Genomic DNA, 20,965 nt, shown 5'->3' on the forward strand with positions numbered 1-20,965 from the left:
GCAGTGGCTGTAATCCCAGCACTTTGGGAGGCTGAGGTGGGCAGATCACCTGAGGTCAGGAGTTTGAGGCCAGCCTGCCCAACAAGGTGAAACCCCATCTCTACTAAAAATACAAAAAATTAGCCAGGCGTGGTGGCACATGCCTGTAGTCCCAGCTACTTGGGAGGCTGAGGCAGGAGTATCGCTTGAACCTGGGAGGCAGAGGTCGCAGTGAGCCAAGATGGTGCCACTGCATTCCAGCCTGGGCAACAAGAGCGAAACTGCAGCTCAAAATAAATAAATAAAGAAAGAAAAAAGAAAAAGAAAGAAAATAGAATTAAAAAAACAAGACACCAGGAAACAGAAAATAAAATGTCAGACTTAAGCCCTAACATGTCAATAACTAAAATAAATGTAAGTGAGCTAAGTTTATCAATTAAGAGATAGAGAATGGCTTTAAAAAATGATTTAAAAATATGACCCAACTGTATGCTGTTTTAAAAAATTTACTGCAAATGTAACAATATAGGCAGAATGAAACTAAAGAATGTGAAAAGATATATCATGCAAACATTAATCAAAGGAAAGCAGGAGTGGCAGTATTAATATCAGATAAAACACACTTCAGAGCAAAGCAAATTACCAGAGACAGAGTGGGACACTACGTGAATACAAGGGTCAATCCACCAAAAGGACACCACAATCCTAAATGTGTGTGCACAAGAGAGCTATAAATACGTGAAGTAAAAAGTGATAGAACTGAAAGGAGAAACAAACAAATCTATAATCAGAGTTGGGGTCTTCAATGTCCCTTTCTGAAGAGTTGAAAGTATTACTAGCCAGAAAAGCAGCAAGCAAACAGAACGCCACCACCAACTCTCAGTATGTAAGTGACATTTCTAAAACACTCTACCCAACAACAGCAGACTATGCATTTTTTTGACTGACTGTAAATGATATTGTATTTTAAATTTTGGTGTCCATGTATTTATGGCTAGGACGCAGAAATAATAAAAATTGTTTGTTTTTATGTAGGTATAAATCTAACAAAAACAGAAAATTTATACACTGAAAACTGCACAATGCTGATGGACGAAAAAAGGAATGAGCTATTGATACAAGCAAACGTGGATGAATCTCCAAGAATTATGCAGAGCGAAAAAAAGCCAATCCCAAAAGGCTAAATACTGTATAATTCCATTTCCATTTCCATAATATTGTTGAAATGAAATTACAGAAATGGAGCTCTCTAGTGGTTATCAGGCAGCAGACAAGTGGGTGTGGCTATAAAAGGGCAACAGAGGGATCCTTACAGCGATGGAAATGTTCTGTATCTTTTTTTTTTTTTTTAAAGCAATACCCATGGGTTATTTTGGCAGTTTCTGAATGCATAAATGGAATAGACATATTCAATTTCTGGCAGAACTTTCACAGTAATTTCTAACCTTTAGAGTGCCAACTGAAAAATCACATGATTTATAAATTTAGAAAGGAGACTTTCTTTTCTTTTTTTTTTTTTAGCTTGTTTCAACAACAATCTTATATTTTTTAAAGTACAAAAAATTTATTCAGTTTCTACATGTATGGTTTGTATCATCAAACTTACAAACCATACATGTTTTGAGGAAGCTTATAACATAATAGAAAAATAAGGGAATTGTTCAAGAGATTTTAGTTCTGGTTCCTCTCAGCATCAGTTTTCTTATTAATAAAATCAAAATAAGGTCTGTCCCTCACAGTTTCGTGAAATTTAGACAATAATACAGGGTTTTCAAGCATGATCTTTAGAATTACATAGACCTAAATTAGATATTCTGTTTTTCACTTGCAAGGACTTACTTGCTCTCGGGCCCTTAGCATGTAGTTCAGTCTCAGTCTCATTTTCCTCATTTTTTTTTTTTTTCTGTAATGCTGAATGTTTCCATTATTATTATTATTTTTTTATTATTAAATATTTATTGATCATTCTTGGGTGTTTCTCGGAGAGGGGGATATGGCAGGGTCATAGGACAATAGTGGAGAGAAGGTCAGGAGATAAACACATGAACAAAGGTCTCTGGTTTTCCTAGGCAGAGGTCCCTGAGGCCTTCTGCAGTGTTTGTGTCCCTGGGTACTTGAGATTAGGGAGTGGTGATGACTCTTAAAGAGCATCTGTTTAACAAAGCACATCTTGCACCGCCCTTAATCCATTTAACCCTGAGTTGACACAGCACATGTTTCAGAGAGCAGGGGGCTGGGGGAAAGGCCATAGATCAACAGCATCCCAAGGCAGAAGAATTTCTCCTAGTCAGACCAAGATGGAGTCTCCTATGCCCACCTCTTTCTACACAGACACAGCAACAATCTGATCTCTCCTTCCTTTCCCCACACTTCCCCCGCTTCTCTTCAACAAAACCACCATCGTCCTCATGGCCCGCTCCCGATGGTCGCTGGGAGACTTTCTTTTCTTTAGAGATAGTCTCACACTGTTGCCCAGGCTGGAATGCAGTTGTGTGCTCACAGCTCACTGCAGCCTCGACTTACTGGGCTCAGGTGATTCTCCCACCTCAGCCTCCCGAGTAGCTGGGACCATAGGTGTAAACCACCACACCTGGCTAATTTTTGTAGTTTTTGTAGAGACAGGGTTTTGCCATGTTTCCCAGACTGGTCTCCAACTCCTGGGCTCAAGCAATCTGCCTGCCTCAGCCTCCCATCCTGACCGTGATATTATACTACAGGATTTTACCATTGGGGGAAGCTGGGCAAAGTATAAAAGTGGTCTCTATATTACTTCTTACAACTACATGTGAATCTACAATTATCTCAAAAGAAAAACTTTAATTTAAAAAAAGCCATGGTCCTGGTGAGGAAACTTTTTGCGGGTAATGGAATTGTTCTCTATCATGGTGGGATGGTGGTTGCATCTTTATACATTTGTTAAATCTCATTGATTGTACCACCTAGTGAATTATGTAGACATTATGCCTCAATAAAGTAACAAAATTCCCACAGCCTGAGATTTATTTGACCCTGCCACAATGCATGGTGGGGTCCTGTCCCCTCCCTTGTGGCTACAGGATGCTGAGGTACTCCAAGGCTGGTTGGGAGAGCCATGCAGTGGCTACGCGGGTGACTGGAATATTCATGCTGGAAGCCTGAGCAGTCATGTTGTAAGGAAGTCACATTCAACGGAGAGACCCTGCAGATGCTTGGCTCAGTAGTCCTGGTTTGGAGCATTCCCAGCAGGTGTCTGAGCCATGCCTCCAGTTCTTAGCCATTGAGTCCCCACCTGAGGGCCCAGATATCACAGAGCAAAAAGATGTCATCCTCGCTGGGCTCTGCCCAAATTCCTAACCTACAGAATCCATGAGCATAAGGAAAAGGTTGTTTTAAGCTGCTAGGTTCTGGAGTAATTTGTTAAACATCAGTAGGAACCAAAACAATTAAGTCTAGTTATTCTCCTTATTTTACAATGGCACACAGAAGTTAAGTCACTTGCCTACAGTCACAAAGCTGGTATAGCAGATACAAAATTTGAAACCCATGACCTGAGCCATGATATTATAGCACCTGTAGAACCTGTAGATTAAGTATAATTATGGTTATTTTTATAGCAGAATCTCATCTTTGCTGGGGTCCAGCTCTAACATCCAACCTTTAAAAGACAAGCAAAAATGATTCTTGACCCCATGTCTCCTCTTCTCCTCTTTTCTTTTTCTTTATAGCAGAACTCTTTTTTTTTTTTGTCTTGCTCTGTTGCCCAGGCTGGAGTGCAGTGGTGGATCTCAGCTCACTGCAAGCTCTGCTCCCTGGATTCACACCATCCTCCTGCCTCAGCCTCCTGAGTAGCTGGGACTACAGGCGCCTGCCACCATGCCCGGGAAATTTTTTTTATTTTTAGTAGAGATGGGGTTTCACCGTGTTAGCAGGATGGTCTCAATCTCCTGACCTCGTGATCCACCCGCCTCGGCCTCCCAAAGCACTGGGATTACAGGCATGAGCCACCACGCCCAGCCTATAGCAGAACTCTTTAAAACAATTATTTATAACCTATTGTCTCTAAACCTCTTTGAATGTGCACCCCTATTAATAAAAATATTTCATTCTTTTCTTTTTAAGAGATGAGGTCCTGCTCTGTTGCCCAGGCTGGAGTGCAGTGATGTGATCATGGATCACTGCAGCCTCAACCAACCTCCTGGTCTCAAGGCATCCTCCCACTCTAGCCTCCCAAGTAGCTGGGCCTATGGGACCATGCCACCATGCCTGGCTAATTTTTATTTTATTTTTTTGTAGAGAAAGTGTCTTGCTATGTTGTCCAGTCTGGTATAAATATTTCTTTCTTTTTTTTTTTTTGAGACAGAGTATTGCTCTGTCACCCAGGCTGGAGTGCAGTGGCATGATCTTGGCTCACTGCAAACTCCGCCTCCCAGGTTCAAGCAATTCTCCTGCCTCAGCCTCTCGAGTAGCTGGGATTACTGGCATCTGCCATTGCTCCTGGCTAATTTTTGTATTTAGTAGAGACAGGGTTTCTCCATGTTGGTCAGGCTGGTCTCAAACTCCTGACCTCAGGTGATCTGCCCGCCTCGGCCTCCCAAAGTGCTGGGATTACAGGCTTGAGCCACCACACCAGGCTGGTAAAAATATTTCTAAGAATATACCTCTAAAAAGCGGCCAGGTGCGGTGGCTCACGTCTGTAATCACAGCACTTTGGGAGGCCGAGGCGGGAGGATCACGAGGTCAGGAGATCGAGACCATCCTGGCTAACACAGTGAAACCCCGTCTCTACTAAAAATACAAAAAATTAGCCGGGTGTGGTGGCAGGCACCTGTAGTCCCAGCTACTTGGGAGTCTGAGGCAGGAGAATGGCATGAACCCGGGAGCTTGCAGTGAGCCGAGATCGTTACCACTACACTCCAGCCTGGGCGACGGAGCGAGACTCCGTCTCAAAAAATATATATATACCTCTAATATACACATAATTAGTTATAAATCATGCACAGGTTTTACTTATATAAAAAGTATTCTTCTCAAGAATGCTTAATGTTATTAAAATCAACACTCTAGACCTAATTTACAGACCATAGAAAATGCAGGGATAGAGAAGCAAGTTAAAGTACTCCATGAAGAAACAAGTAGAAGTAAATATTAGAAAAGAGGACTGGCCTCCAATGTCATTAAAAACAAAACAAAAGAAAAAAAGAGGTAAGGTATGGTTCTAGGTTAAGACAGTAAAGAGAAATAGCTAAATGTGTTAACCTTGATTGGAGAATAGTTCAGAAATAAAAATAGCTGCAAAATATATTTTGAGGACAGTTAAAGAGACCTGAATATGGGCTGAATATTACATGATATTAGGATATTATTCATTTCTTATGTATGACAATGGCATTGTGTTTATTGGGAAGAATGTCCTTATTCTTAGGAGCTGCTTATGAAAGAATGTGTAGAATATCATGGTTTCTGGCTCGGTGTGGCAGTGCATGTCTGTAATCCTAGCTACTTGGGAGGCTGAGGCAGGAGAATCGCTTGAACCCAGAAGACAGAGGTTGAAGGGAGCTGAGATCGTGCCACTGCACCCCAGCCTCAGTGACAGAGTGAGACTCCATTTTAAGAAAAAATAAAATAAAAAATAAAAAGAATATCACAGTTTCTGCAACCTATTCTCAAATGATACAGAAAAAAGAATACATAGAGAGAAAGCAAATGTGGCAAATGTGAAAAACTGTTTTTGTTTTTTTTGAGACAGGGTCTCTTCATGTTGCCCAGGCTGTTCTCGAATTCCTGGGCTTCATCAATCCTCCTGCCTTGGCCTCCCAAGTAGCTGAGACCACCTACAGTCATGATCCACTGTTGACTCTAGATTGAAGGTATATGGATATTCACTGTACTATCCTTTCAACCACGGTATACATTTCAAAAAATTTCAAAATAAAAAGTTGGTGAGAAATTATGCCTATTATATTCCATGAATATTATGTTAAACATTTACAAACACAAATTCCAAATTGATGTGTTATGTAAAAGGAAATGCTGATATTTTCCTGTATCTCATCAAGACAACCTACCTTCTCTTTGGTGCCAAACCCACTGGTCTTTTCTCATTTGCCTGTTCCTTTGGCACTGCTGGCCAAGCCTTTCTTGAAACTTTCCTTCCCACCTCAGAGCCGCAGTGTCTATGGATGCTCTGCCCAGGAATCCTCCTGGCTCCATTCCCCGCTAACTCATGTTTGGTAACTGAAAGCTTTCCCTAATTGTGCTCATTTACATGATCAGTATCTGTCTCCCCCAATGGAAAGCTTTGCAAAGGCAGGACTTTGCTCTCATCCCCACACCCCAGGGCCTAACTGGTACCTGACACATATTAAGTGCTTAAAAAATATTTGTTTATTAGTCAGAGTGGAAAATTCCAAGACTTATCTGTAGAACATGAATGTTTCCTGGGAAATCCCATTGGATACTGACATTTGGGAACCAATGAAATGCAGCTCATCAATTGTTAAAAGAATGCTATATAAAAAAACATTCAGAGAACAAAAAGGACTCCTCACAAATCAAAGATTAGAAGATAAAGACCAAGCTGAGTGTAGTGGCATGTGCTTAGTCTCAGCTACTAGGGAGGCTGAAGTGGGAAGATCGAGTGAGCCCAGAAGTTTGAGGCCAGCCTGGGAAACAGAGAGAGACCCTGTCTGGGGAAAAAACAAAAAAAACAAAAAACAAAGTCTTCCAAAAAATAGAACAAAGAGCTGGGCAAGAGGTAAGAAAATATAACCAAGAGGTTCCCTATGAGACACCCAAACCTAGTGAAAGGGGTGACAAAGGTGAGAAAGAAGAGTGAAGCATGCCTCAGTTTGAAGGGCATTGCCCCTTCCCCAAATGGAGAATGTCTTGAACATCTCAAATATGGCTCAAAAAGGCTTCCCAAAAGCACATTACTGGGAAATGTCAGGCTGAGGATGAAGGGAAGACCCTAGAACATTTTGGGGGCAAATTCTAGGTCACACACCAAGATCAGGAGCCAGAGGTCATCTTCAAAAGCATCACATGGCCCTCTGTGCTATGGGAACAACCACCTTCTGCCTGTCATTTGACATCTTGCAGAAGCCGTAGTGTTGGGTAGGCCACTGGGCCCAGCCCCAGATCACTAAGCAGCTCAGACCCAAGGTCCACACGGTGAAAACCATTTGTATCTTCACATACAAGATACCTCCCCTGGAGTAACTGTCTGGGACTGGGCCTGGCCAAGGGATGCAGATCCACATTGCTCCTCTGCAGTGACTGCACAGTAAGTGATGCTAGAAGACAGTAGAAAAGGAAGGGGTGGGGGTTGCACTATTTATTGCTTCTCTACATTATTTTTTTGCTATCTAGCCACAGAGCTGAGCTGTCCTAAATTTCATTTCTTCTGACAGGATCCTATTGGACAGATAGCCCACTATTTAGGAAAGTCCAGTAACCTGCCTGAGGCCACATAACCAGGGTACAGCAGAGCCCAGGGTCAGCATCCATGCCTGTTAACTTCTCCACTTCCCACTGTCCTCAGTTACACCTTGGCCTGGCAGGCTTCAGGATGACCGACCTCTGGGAGTGCAAGTTCCTCTGGGATGGCTGTGAGAGACCCAAACTCACCTCTTCTAATCGTGTGCGCTTCTCAGAAGGCTCTGACCCATCGCTGTCATTTCCTAAATGCTCTTCATCCTCCTCTTCATCCCTGAAGATGTCTTCATAGGCGGGAACTTCAAGGTCATCATCTTGTTTAATGAGTAATTTGATCTAAGTTCAAAGAAAAAAGGAATTAAGCCTCTCCTCTTTCTACGGAAAACTATACAATATGTTCTTCTGCAGAATCTTATCATTTCCTAATAAGCTGACTCAGTTTCCTGTTCATACAAATAGCTACCTATTTAACAAGAGTTCCAGGCTTCTAAGGATTTTCTTGTTTTCATTACCAGTGAGGCACCAGAGTTACACCACACGTGGTATGCAGAAATTAGGAAAATCTGAAAACAATTCTTTGAGAACCATCTAGTCTATTTAAGTCTGGAAACACAGCATCCTCTTACGTCATACACCAATAAAATTTACGCCCCACAACTCGGCCTCTGATACAGGACATGAAGATGTGTAATCCCTAAGTGACTAAAACTCCTGTCTAAAAGCATGTCTAAAAGCAACTCCAGGCTGATCTTTCTTTTCTTTTTTTTTTTGGAGATGGAGTCTCGCTCTGTCACCCAGGCTGGAGTGCAGTGGCATGACCTCAGCTCACTGCAAGCTCCGCCTCCCGGGTTCATGCCATTCTCCTGCCTCAGCCTCCTGAGTAGCTGGGTAGCTGGGGACTACAGGCGCCCGCCACTATGCCCGGCTAATTTTTTGTATTTTTAGTAGAGATGGGGTTTCACCATGTTAGCCAGGATGGTCTCAATCTTCTGACCTCGTAATCTGCCCGCCTCGGCCTCCCAAAGTGCTGGGATTACAGGTGTGAGCCACCATGCCCGGCCAAGACTCCATTTCAACAAAAATGAAAACAACTATTTGCTGGGCATGGTGGCATGTGCCTGTAGTCCTACCTACTAAGGAGGCTGAGGCAGGAAGGGTCAGTTGAACCCAGGAGTTTGAGGCTGCAGTGAGCCATGATTGTGCCAGTGTGTACTCCAGCCTATCTCTTAAAAAAAAAAAAAAAAGATGACAAAGACCAAGTTCTCGTGTTCAGGCTGTTCCCAGTCCCACAGGGTAGTCAGACACACACCTTACCAAGAACACCAGGTGAGACATTGTACATGGCATAAAAAGTACAGACAGTTTGAGGGCATAGCACAAAAAGTACCTGGGTATCGTTGTATACATTGACGACATTGACTGGCCTATGGGTGTCACACACAAAGAATATAGTGTCTTCATCAGGTTGAAGAATATCCAATAGGTCTACATTAGCTCCACAGTTTATGAGAATAAAATAATGAAACTGAAAAAAAGGAAGATATTGTAAAGTAGCTATATCGAGGAGGCCCCTTTTCCTTCATCACTAAGCCTCTGAGTTGTTCTGCTTAAACTCACTAAGTCCCTGACATGTGGCGAGGCCCATGTGGCAAGGGACTCCAAAAAATGGCCAGGCTGGCATGCTAAGTGCTTTAGCATGGTGACACAGCAGGGTGGGCCCTGGGGCTCCCAGTTTTCCCCAGGAGCACGCTGAGACTCAGCAAGCCCAAGTCTCATGGACAGGCTCAAGAAACTAATGAGGAGCAGACCAAGACTTCAAGCACATGATTGTGTCTCTCCAGACCTCACAGTACTATGCTTCGTGCCTCTCCAGGCTAATGGCATCATACAGGTTTAAGTTTTTAGCATATACTTTATGGGTACTTAAATATTAAGTCCTTTATCACACTCTATCACTATAACATGTTATTTCCTTATAAATACCAAACTGGTGTGGGTCCTCAACATAATAACAGGAATACCAGGAGAGGATTTGTCTCTGCCAAAACAATCCTAGATATGGCTGGGGACTCCAGGGACCCTCTTCCATGTCCCATCCCCTCTCTGTGGGGTGTACAATGTCCCACCTCTCATTTGGCCCCATGCAGAGGTGGGAGGAATCCTGGCATCTATTGTTTAAATTTATTCCTGGATTTTAAGTTGGAAACCAGGATGCATTTTCTCAGAGAAATAATATAAAATAGTAGTGTATTCTAAAATAATTTTAACTAATTCCAGCACTTTGGGAGGCTGAGGCAGGCGGATCACTTGAGGTCAGGAGTTCGAGACCAGCCTGGCCAATGTGGAGAAACCCCGTCTCTACTAGAAATACAAAAATTAGCCAGGCGTGGTGGTGGGCACTTGTAATCCCAGCTAGTTAGGAGGCTGAGGCAGGAGAATCGCTTGAACCCAGAAGGCGGAGGTTGCAGTGAGCCAAGATTGCATCATGACACTCCAGCCTGGGTGACAGAGCGAGATTCTGTCTCAAAAATAAATAAATAAAGGCTGCGCATGGCGGCTCATGCCTGTAATCCCAGCACTTTCGGAGGTGGGCAGATCACGAGGTCAGGAGATCGAGACCATCCTGGCTAACATGGTGAAACTTCGTCTCTACTGAAAATACAAAAACATTAGCCGGGTGTGGTGGCGGGCACCTGTAGTCCCAGCTACTCTGGAGGCTGAGGCAGAAGAACGGCATGAACCCAGAAGACGGAGCTTGCAGTGAGCCAAGATCGTGCCACTGCACTCCAGCCTGGGCGACAGAGCGAGACTCCATTTCAAAAAATAATAATAATAATAAATAAACCAAAATAAAATAAAATAATTTTAACTAGACCATATTAAAAACTGCTAGATTCTAAGCACCTTATAATCAAATTTCTGCAAAAAAAGTTCAAAGGTGGGGCTATCCACATTATCTTTTTTTGCTGTCAATTTTGCTTCTACAACTTGGGCGTAAGTCACCAGTATATACAGCATGTTTTTCTCTTCCATATTGCCTAATGTAGCTGATACTTAAATACACACTTAATCTATCGTGGAAATAGAATGCTGTGTCAAGAAATTACAATTGAGTAAAAAGCCATGTTATTCTAAAACGCATCTTCAATACCTGTTCTTTATGCTCAAGAAATGCAGTTTCAAGTTCTTGCCACCCAGAAACTGGAACCAGCGTATATTGCACGTGGTCACATTGGAACAAGGCCTGGAAAGAGAGTGTTTTCAAAGCCTATCGTATTTAGGACGTTAGCAATTTACCTTGAAAAGAAACTGAGGAAGATTAGACGGGTTGAGAGACAAAAGACATGGGATAACATTAAAGTTAGTGAAATGCTTACGGGAAAAGCTAGGTGCTAGGGATATGAGCGTTTACCATACCATTCTGTGAATTTTGCAAATTACCAAAGTAAAACATCGGGGAGAAATGCCGATTTAACTTCCAGGCCTTCTGAAAAGTTCCTGATCCAAGGGCCTGACCAAAACAACGTAAATACTATGCCCTATTCAAAACCAAACTAACGATCTTCCCTAATAGACTAGGGGCTCCCATATTCCCAGCAACACCTATGACACGACTATACCCACAGTTGTCACAGATTCCTCTCTCTCAAATCCCCCATTTGAGAGCCCACTATAGATCCAAAGTTTCCCCCAAATGCAACTGCTTTGTTCACCTATTAATATTAACAGCTTATTGCAAAAATACAAACTAGTCTCTTTATTTTTTACTTAAACCTCTATCCCACCCCACACCGTTGGGACAGGGAGGCAACCTCTCCTCCGAGTCTCTCTCCTCTCACTTGCTGCTCACCTCCTGCCCTGCTCCGTCCCACCCTAAGCCCTCAGCACCCATCCTGACACTCTGCCCGCCCTGCGCCCCCACGCAGCACCCTCACCTCTCGCGCCGGCCCCGCCCTCCTAGGGTCCGCAGAACTCACCTGAAGGATCTTGCACGCACACAGAGCATCCACGTCCGAGGCCACGAAGAGAAGGACCCTCTATCGGGGGAAGAGCAGACCGGCTGAACGCGGCGACCCGAACCCCGGCCCTCCCCTGCCTCCCGGTCACCCACGGCCGCTCCCCCTCATCCCTTCCCCACCAGCAAGGCCTCGGCGGGGGTCCCGGACTGGGCGTCACCTGGCTGTGGACCACCTCGTAGAACTCTTTGCGGAAATCGGACACGAACATAGCCACGGCGGCCGGACGCCCGGCGCTCGCGCTGAGGTACCAAGAGCCCGGCGGCGGTCAAGACTCCCGCCAAATCACTGCTCCTCCGATTGGTCCAGGGATCACCAACCAATAGCTTCTTAGTTCCCAGCCTTCCTTTCTGATTGGGCCACATTGGAGGCGGCCATTAGCGCTCTGCCATTCACGGCCAGAAAACTCCAGCCCGCCCCCAAAGAAGCGTCACCTCTGAGGCCGAACGCAAACACTGTTGCCCCCGCTTCAACGCTGACTCGCTTTTACCCAGAAATGCGACTCTCGGCGGACATCTTTACTTTGGGAAGAGAAGCCTACTGCCTCCCACTGGGAACCCTGAAGGAAAGTATACTTCTAGCCATACATTAAACTCAGTCACATACCCAATGGGGCAGCATTTACGTTTGCAATAGGTTTTTGGTGTGGTTTGAAGAAGGATTTGTAGCTTAGTTCCGCCCGAGTCCTCGATGGCTGAAGCAGAGGCATTCTGGGTAGTGCATTGTGGGTAGTGTAGTCGTAAGGACAATGGGCCCTACTAAATTCGTCTGGAGGGGAATACTATCAACACGTAATTTAAAATAACTTTTAAAATACCTATAAATGGGGAAATAAATCACGAAACGGTATTTTAGTGCTTCTACTGAGGGTGTTTTAGAGCCTAGCGTCTTCGCCTGGCCTTTTCTCTTTTGCAGCCGACGCTTTGTCCCGGGCACCCCCCTCCGGGTCTCGGATTCGGCACTTCCGGTGAGCCTCTGGGGCGTACCGGCTTGGCGCGGCGGCAGCGGCGGCTAGGAGAGCGGTCGACGGGGTTCCTTCGTTGCATTGCCCGAGAGAAGCAGAGTCTGCGAGGTGGTGTCCATCATGGTAAGCGCTGACGGGCAGCGGGCGGGGGCTGGGGCCTTGGCCTGGGGCCTGAGGTAGGGCCCGACGGGGCGGGACGGGGCGGGAAGGCGGCAGAGGTGCCGAGTCACCCGGGCCTGAGTCCGGCCTGCCGGCTCATCGGCCGCACCGGGCACACGCAGGACCCTTGACCACTAACCGCCTGTGGTCGCGTCCGCCGGTCCTGAACGTGGCTCGCATTCCGTCTCAGCCGGACTTGCCCTCCTTGACGAAAGAAAGGAAGGTTTGTGTCCATTCACGGGTTTCCCAAGTGCTGGACGCTCAACAGGTTTCCATAAACCCAAAGTTAGTTGCAAGGTTGCTGGGGATGGGAACAGAATCAGGCGCTCCCCAGAGAGAATCCGTAGCGGGCATCCCCGCTCTTGGGGGACACCCAGCTCTTGCCCCAGTTCCGTGAGCTCCGTGCCTACGGGTTCGTGCCTTCGAATCTGTACAGCGGTGTTGTGTTCGGTAATGATAACGGTGGAAGCTAATACCTGCTGGTACATTTCCTGTTACACAGCTTTTAACACCTGTACTCCCTCGTCACACCTTATTTCTTTTAATCCCTACAATCCCTTTGGAAGCAAGAATGATGATGATTTTAAACATGAGAAAACTAAGGTTTACAGAGGTACTTTATTCGAGTCACAGAAGTAGGGAGTGGAGAGTTGAAGCCAAGTCTGTCTGGCTGCAAAGCACTCTACGGTATTGTCTTCCTGTCACCTGTTTATTTTAGTAAAGACAAGGAATGATTGTTAGATTTTATCCCAAGTGTGTCACTGTCAAACCCTGGCTTATTTCTATTCTTGAGTTCATCCACTCAAGAATACCTGATATGTTCCAGGCAATGTGCTAGGTCTCGGGATTGAAAAGGAAAGTGAGAGATGGGATCGGGAGCAGCAAAGAAGGGGCAGAAGGTCGGGTTCATGGGTAAACTGCAGGCAGGTTGTTAAGTATGTTGCCCCTTTGTGCGGATTTACCTTTTATATTCAAAGAGAAGAAATGGCTTAGATGGGTTGGCTAGTGAGAAGCACTCAAGGGAAGCAAGCCCCTACCCTGTTCTGGCCTTGTTCACCCAGAAATGCTATTTCGTGTGTTATGGTTCTGGCCAAGATTTAGTTGAACAGTTATCCTGCTTAAAAGAAGAAAGACAAAAGATTGGAAATTACTGTGTTAGAGTGCCAGGGAGTAAAGAACCATCCCAGATTTTAGGCGGGAGCATGCTATGTTTGCATTTTGGGAGATGGCTAATTCAGCTTGCTAATTTTGGAGTTGCTAGTAAACTGCTTTGTCAGTAGGTGGCATTCCTTCTACTAAATATATATTTGGAATCAAGTCAAGAAATTTTCTCTAATAGAGATTTTTTTTTTTAGTTGTAGTTAAAAAAACCAAGTTTTTATCGTCTTAACCGTTTTTAAGTCTATAGTTCAATAGTGTCGAGTACATTCACGAGCAACAGATTTTCAGAACTTTTTCATCTTGCAAAAGTGAAGCTCTACTCACATTAAACAATAGCTCTCCATTTCCTGCTCCTCACAGCCCCTGTCAATCTCTATTCCACTTTGTCTCCATGAATTTGCCTACTCTAGGTACTTCCTAGAAGCGGACTCATAAAATATAAGTCCTTTTATGACTGACTTATTTCACTTGGCATGATATCCTCAAGGTTCATCCATGTGACAGGATTTCTTTCCTTTTAAAAGCTGAATAATATTTCATTGTATGTATATACCATACCACAATTTGTTTATTCACTCATCTGTCATTGGACACTTGAGTTACTTCCACCTTTTAGCTATTATGAATAATTGTGCTATGAATACAGGGTGTACAAAAATCTCTTCTTGATTCTGCCTCCAATTCTTTTGAATATATATCCTACTGTGAGATTTTAGGTGGTTTCAGTTACCTGAGGTCAACCATGGTCCAAAAATGTTAAAATAGAGACCACATTCACATAAATTTTATTACAGTATATTGTTGTAATTGTTTTATTATTAATTGTTAATCTCTTACTGTGCCTAATTTATAAATTAAACTTTTTTTTTTTTGAGACAGAGTCTTGCTCTGTTGCCCAGGCTGGAGTGCAGTGGCACGATCTCGGCTCACTGCAACCTCCGCCTCCTGGGTTCAAGCGATTCTTCTGCCTCAGCCTCCTGAGTAGCTGGGATTACAGGCGTGTAGCACCACGCCCGGCTAATTTTTCTATTTTTAGTAGAGGGGAGGTTTCACTATGTTGGCTAGGCTGGTCTCAAACTCCTGACCTCAGGTAATCCACCTGCCTCTGCCTCCCAAAGTGCTGGGATTATAGGCGTGAGCCACTGCACCCAGCCTATAAATTAAACTTTATTGTAGATCTGTATAAGAAAATTGTAGATATGTATAAGAAAAAAACATAGTATATATAGATTTCGGTATTATCTGTGGTTTCAGGCGTCCACTGGGGATGTTGGAATGTATCCCCTGTGGATATGGGGGGGTGGTGGGAGGAATACTGTACTTTGAGAAAACCTTCAAACTGATACATGTTTGCTAAGCCTCATCTTAGTCTACAGTTTAAGATCTAGGATCTTATCTTTTTAATGGCATCATGTTTTAGCTTTGCTTGTTGCTGTAAGAAAGCATCACAACATAGTGTGACGTGTACCTACTTTGTGCTGTGAGAGCACGCTGGAGAGGCACTAGACCTGACCCTCAGCAGAGCAAGAGAGGCTTCCTGGGGAAAGGAAAGGATGGTAATTGGAACCCAGGGGAAGGGGTGCAACCACTGGGTACCTGTTCTTTCTGCTGCCTGGAATGTCTTTCCCTATTTTTTGCCTGGCTCCCTCTCATAGCATTCAGGTCTTTGTGCAGAGTCCCTTCCTAACCACCTATTTAAAATAGCATTCCCAGGAGCCCTGTGTCTACTTACCCTGCTGCTTGTCTTCAGAACTGCCAGACACACGTGTGTATGTCCCTTGCTTTGAGTGTATATTTCTCTTGCTTTGAGTGTCATTTTCACCAGGACAGGGGTGGTATCTATTTTGTTAGTGGACAGACATCACTGGAGTGGTGCTTCCCTTGTGCTCATGTCAGAGCCTGGCAGACAGTAGGCACTCAATAAAGAGATGTTTCAATTAACAAATATTGTTTAGATTAATGATAATAGGAAGAGTGTTCAAGGTAGAGAACTAGCCCAGGCAGGAGTCTGTGGGGCTGTCAATACAAGTCTCTGAGGTATGCAAGAGGTTCGGCCTTGATCCTGAGGATGAAGATGGGAGCACAGCCCTGAAAAAGGTTCAGGACAGGCTTGGCATGGCCTGTTTTGTATTTAGTAAGATTACATTGAAGATTTCAGTACATTGTGATCTCTGACAATGTTTAGTAGCATTAATTACTTTGACATGTTTTGGCTTTTGACATGAAGAAATGTACCTTTGTTTTAATACTTGTTTCTCTTTCCTCCTTCTAGTTCTCTTTCAACATGTTCGACCACCCGATTCCCAGGGTCTTCCAAAACCGCTTCTCCACACAGTACCGCTGCTTCTCTGTGTCCATGCTAGCAGGGCCTAATGACAGGTCAGATGTGGAGAAAGGAGGGAAGAGTATGTGCTTGTTTTTATTTGAATAGTAACTTTTCCTGCCCTAAGTCTGCAATGCTGTAGCCTTCAACAGTACTTACTTTGCATGTGGGAGTCAGAAGCTAGTGTTACTGTGAAAATGGTGCTGGGGTTTATTCCCGACTTGCTCTATTGGGGTGGGGTGCTAATTATGGTTAGGTTTATGGCTGATAACCATTCAGTTCCCAAAATAAATTACATCAAGTAAGATTCTTTATGAAAGATCACTGGCACATTCTGGCTACCCTAAAAACAGTTTAAGGCTTTTTGTTAGATATAAAGAAACTGCATCTTGCCTTTGGTCTGTCCTTTTTATTTTTATTTTTTAATATTTCTTAAATGTTCTTTCCACAGTAATTATGCCGCCCTCAGCCCTAGACCAACTCAGTAAGTATCTTCTGAGTGACTTAAGGACTTAGATAATGTAAATATGGACACCAAGAGTCAGCATGGGCTCCTCAGTACATCCAGACACCAGTGCCCTTTGTCAACATCTGGTTGTGAATTGTCCCTGGAGGGCATGCGCTGGGCTGGGAGAACCTGGGTCACAGGTACCTAGGGCGAGGCCACGGCCCCCTGAACCTCAGCTTCATCACTGCCCTGGGTGCTTCAGGTTCCTCCTCTCTGAAGGGGGTTCCCTTCCACTTCCTGATCACCACCTCCACCCATTCCCCAACTTTTCTCAGTGTTCTGTCAGGATTAAATGAAGGTACAAGTATCAAGTGCTTTGCACAGTGCCAGGGCAGCTGATGCCATTGGCTGGGCTCACTAGATTTTTTTCCTAAAGGAAGAATTGGTCAGCTCACAAGAGGGCGCTGTGAGCAGGTTCCTCATCCCCTCACCAAACATCTTTCCTGAGCTCCAGACCCCCATTTCTTTTCTTTTCTTTCTTTCTTTCTTTATTTTTTGAGACAGAGTTTTGCCCTTACCACCCAGGCTGGAGTGCAGTGGCACAATCTCGGCTCACTGCAACCTCTGCCTCCCAGGTTCGAAGTGATCCTGCTGCCTCAGCCTCCCAAGTAGCTGGGATTATAGGCACCTGCCACCACGCCCGGCTAATTTTTTGTATTTTTAGTAGAGACGGGGTTTCGCCATGTTGGGCAGGCTGGTCTTGAACTCCTGACCTCAGGTAATCTGCCTGCCTCAGCCTCCCAAAGTGCTGGGATTATATGCGTGAACCACCATGCCCGGCCCAGACCCCCATTTCTAATCTCCAGTGCACCAGTGCATCCTCAGCATGTCAAAAACTGAGCTATTGTCTTCCATCCAGAAGCCACTCCTCTTGCTGGGCTCCTGCCTCTTACCAGGAGTGAGATAGGCCCACAGGGGTTGTAAGAGTGGCCACATTCTTCCTCCCTTTTCTCTGACCCCTTATCCCACAAGAGCAACCTGGAAACCCATGCCCTAGCCCCATACTACACAGGCACAGAAAATCCCAATCATGGATAACCCAATCAAGGATGCAGTCATTGCCTTCCAGACTTAAGAGTGTTTCTGGTGTGAATTCTTCCTGTGTGAGGCAGGAGACTGGGGCTGGCCAGGAGGACAGGTTCATGCTTGGTGTTGGGGGCCTCTGGTGGCAGCAAGCAGAGAACAGGTGCTGGCTGTGGTGTGACTCACCTCGGGCTCTTTGCCCAGCCTGACTCCAGAGTAGCAACTTGACCTCTCTGAACCTCAATGTCCTCTTCTTTAACTGGGGATATCTACAGTGTCTGTGCATCAGAAGTACTGTAGTGTCTGTGACAACCTAAGCTATCCGATTCCAACCACAAGGTGGAGGTAGCCCCTGAGCCAGCATCAGCTGTGGCTATACCCAGTGGAGGCCTCAGCTCAACCAGTAGGTCAACAAAGCTATGGAGTTCACAGATCTCACGAAGACCCTGTCATTACAGAGGAGAGAACAGGCTCCCTAAAAAGGTCTTCCTTTCAAGTCATGCTGACCCAGGAGCCAGACACCAGGTGTGACCCTTGGCACAGGTGTCCAGAAGAGACTCAGGGGCTGGGTCATTGCAAATCTTTTAAGTGATGGGAGAAACTCTTTCTGTCTAAATCCTATAGGAAGGCCTCTAATTCATAAAATGAGGTTCTCTGCTTTTTTTGGAGGAAGTGAGGGGGTACAGAGGGACTGGGAGCCTCTAAGTCACAAAATACAGTTTGAGAGTCAGTGGACTGAGGGACATTGGAGTCTCTTTCACTTGCAACAATCTCAGACCCTTGGCTGGGCCCAGTCCAGTTTACTGTGGACCAGCTGTATGTCAGCTCCATGGCTCTGCAGCTGAGAGGTGGACCGGGACAGAGGTCCTGGCCCCTTTACTGCCAGTGTGAGAGTCACCTTTGGTGATAGGAGGGAGTGCCCACCCCTACTGTACCTCCATGCTACTCCCAGAGGTTCTCTGTAGCTTCCTGCCCAAGCTTTTAACTTGATTTGCTTTATTAGAATTTTTAGGGAGATCTCAAATGGAATCTGCGTTACTTCCTAACACTAAGTGTGATTTTTGTTGGAATATTTGCCTAAACAAACAAGCTAAGTTCTGCTTTGATGGTTGAATCCCTGGACTTAAGCCAGCAGCCTTGGTTTGAATCCTGGCATCACCACTTGTGTGCTGTGAGGTCTTGGGCGTGTTACTTAACCTGTGGGCCTTAGTTTCCCCATAGATAAAAGGGGATAATGATAGTACCTACCTGACTGTTCTGGGAAGACTGAACAAGGGCCTTACACATGGCAAACACCATCACTACCATCAGTTCCTTCTCGGTCCTCTCCCCCGGGGCCCTGTGTCTCCTGGGTTTTCCTGCCTCTTTTTGCCAGCCCCTCCTTTATGTGCCTGTGCACCTCTTGGGTCAGCACGTCACCAGTCCAGCTTACTTGCCTCTGGCCCTGCTTTCAGCCCATACCTCAAGGTCCACCGGAGAGAGGGGGCGTCCTATGTCATGACCCTGCTGAGAGCCCACACTGCCCGCTGGGCCCAGGCCCTAGGTTCTACCCCGTGTGGTGCCCCTCCCCTTCCCAACCACTTGCACACCTATCCCCGGCCTGTCTTGCCTAATTGTCCACCATTTCTGAACTGCCTGGGCTCCTCTTCCCTTCCACGCCTTTGCTCAGGCTGCCACCTCTGCCTGGATTTCCTCCCAGGTCTGCCTGCCCAGTGCCCAGCCTAAAGAACTTGGCCTCCAGGAGCCTAGCCCAGTAGTTCTGCCTCCTCCTGCCAGCTCTTCCCACAGCACCTGCAGCATCTGGTTGTGGTTGTTTTCTTTGTTGGAAGGTTTCTACCTTCAAACTAGAAACCTTTGAAGGTCAGGATTTTGTCCAGGGCATGGTGGGCACTGAAATTATTTATGAATAAATGAATGAACACATGACTTTTTAAAATGTTGACTTCAGAAAATCACAAGTCTATGCCAATGCTGTGTTACCAAGTTGCCAGGTTCCTCCTTGAGCCATGCACTGCACTCTCACAGAGGGGGATTCATCTACCAGAGGAGTGTGGGGTTGAGGGCAGGGTTGTGGGGAGGCCCCTTCTATGGGAAGGCATGGGCCGAACAGGTGTCCCTTCATAGGAGTTGTGCCTCATAGTCTCTCTCTTATTTTCAGGCCGACTTAACATTACCTATCCCATGCTGTTCAAACTGACCAATAAGAATTCGGACCGCATGACGCATTGTGGCGTGCTGGAGTTTGTGGCTGATGAGGGCATCTGCTACCTCCCACACTGGGTGAGTGGGGCTGCCAGGGTCTCTAGAGAGCAGCCACTTAGGCAGAGACATCCCCTGCACTCGAGAGTCCTGGCCCTGGAGCAGGTGGCCCAGCCTACTCCTCCTGCTCAGCATCTTAGCCTGAGCTGACCCAGCGAGAGAGAAGGGATCCAGCGCAGTGCACTGTGCCTTACGCGGGCTGGTGGGCTCTGGACGCACCTGGTGGGCTCTGGACGCACCTGTGGCCCACTGTGCTGTGGGAGTGGCCTTTTCTTTGATAGTTGCGCAGCTGTTTGTCCAGAAACCACAGCTGAACTGTTCATCTGTGATTTCCTGGGTGAGGCTTTTTTAAAAATAATGGAGCAACAGTATTTTTTAGGTGGTCTAGTAAGTAGGGTGTTTGAGGTTTTTATGCTTTTCCCCTACTTTTAGTAGTCTGTCACAGCATACATGTTTTCAGTTACCTCTGACTTAGTCTCCCAAATCTCTCAACTGAGCTGCCATAGGAGTGACGTCTTTTTCCTTACAAGCAGGCTCTCTTTGGAATGTTGACTTGAAGGATGTCATTGCAGATCTGGGCTGGGATATCCAGGGCGTGTGAGCCACTAGAGCCTGCCCTCGAGGCTGTACCCCTCAGAGAAATGAGCAGAACTGTGCCAGTGCTGTAGGGAGGAGTCTGCAGCAGTGAGAGTTCCACACAGGTAGCTGTGGCCCACTTGGCTCCTTCTTCTCCTCACTCCTCTCCCCAGCTCTGGCACATTAGGGAAGTTCACAAGGGGACCTGCTTGTCCTTCTCTTTGTGCTTGGATTACATCAGGCATACTGAGAGACCCCGCAGTGAGCTGTGGGCTGGAAACTCTCAGGAGTGCTTGCTTGGCTGCCACCAGGGAGGTGGTTTGAAGCACAGCCCACCTCTCCTGCTGATGCCCTATTACGGTGGCCGCCAGACGTTCAGAAGGGATGGCCTTAACAAGTATTTTCTGAGATTAAATATGAATTGAAATTCTGGCCAGGTACAGTGGCTCACGCCTCTAATCCCAGCACTTCGGAAGGCCAAAGTGGGCAGATCACTTGAGGTCAGGAGTTGGAGACTAGCCTGGCCAACATGGTGAAACCCCGTCTCTACTAAAAATACAAAGACTAGCCGGGTGTGGTGGCAC

At 45.8% G+C, this 20,965-nt stretch overlaps 2 protein-coding genes across 8 annotated transcripts in view; one reads left to right on the top strand and one right to left on the bottom strand.

Annotated features, from left to right (window-relative positions):
* Positions 1-11,703, bottom strand: part of CDC45 (cell division cycle 45) — a 41,658-nt gene extending 29,955 nt beyond the window's left edge. For 3 of the 5 annotated variants that reach the window (XM_054469253.2, XM_054469252.2, XM_054469251.2), the window contains exons 1-5: positions 11,569-11,703; positions 11,370-11,429; positions 10,544-10,636; positions 8,780-8,917; positions 7,585-7,728 (exon numbers count right to left, since the gene is read on the bottom strand). In XM_054469253.2, coding sequence (XP_054325228.1) covers positions 7,585-7,728; positions 8,780-8,917; positions 10,544-10,636; positions 11,370-11,429; positions 11,569-11,619 — 486 coding nt within the window. In that variant the 5' untranslated portion in view covers positions 11,620-11,703. The remainder of the gene's footprint in view (positions 1-7,584; positions 7,729-8,779; positions 8,918-10,543; positions 10,637-11,369; positions 11,430-11,568) is intronic. The other 2 variants (XM_063662848.1, XM_063662847.1) reach the window with 1 other exon arrangement.
* Positions 11,704-11,889: 186 nt separating this feature from the next.
* Positions 11,890-20,965, top strand: part of UFD1 (ubiquitin recognition factor in ER associated degradation 1) — a 29,102-nt gene continuing 20,026 nt past the window's right edge. For 2 of the 3 annotated variants that reach the window (XR_010125883.1, XM_054469254.2), the window contains exons 1-4: positions 12,360-12,495; positions 15,965-16,097; positions 16,467-16,499; positions 19,705-19,826. Coding sequence is in view for 2 of the 3 variants with exons in the window: in XM_054469254.2 (XP_054325229.1) it covers positions 12,493-12,495; positions 15,965-16,097; positions 16,467-16,499; positions 19,705-19,826 (291 nt within the window). In the remaining variant the exon portion in view is untranslated. Of the gene's footprint in view, positions 11,972-12,321; positions 12,496-15,964; positions 16,098-16,466; positions 16,500-19,704; positions 19,827-20,965 lie in introns of those variants that run through there. The other variant, XM_063662849.1, reaches the window with a different exon arrangement.

This window comes from Pongo pygmaeus, chromosome 23, assembly GCF_028885625.2.
Source record: "Pongo pygmaeus isolate AG05252 chromosome 23, NHGRI_mPonPyg2-v2.0_pri, whole genome shotgun sequence".
Classification (NCBI taxonomy): domain Eukaryota; kingdom Metazoa; phylum Chordata; class Mammalia; order Primates; family Hominidae; genus Pongo; species Pongo pygmaeus.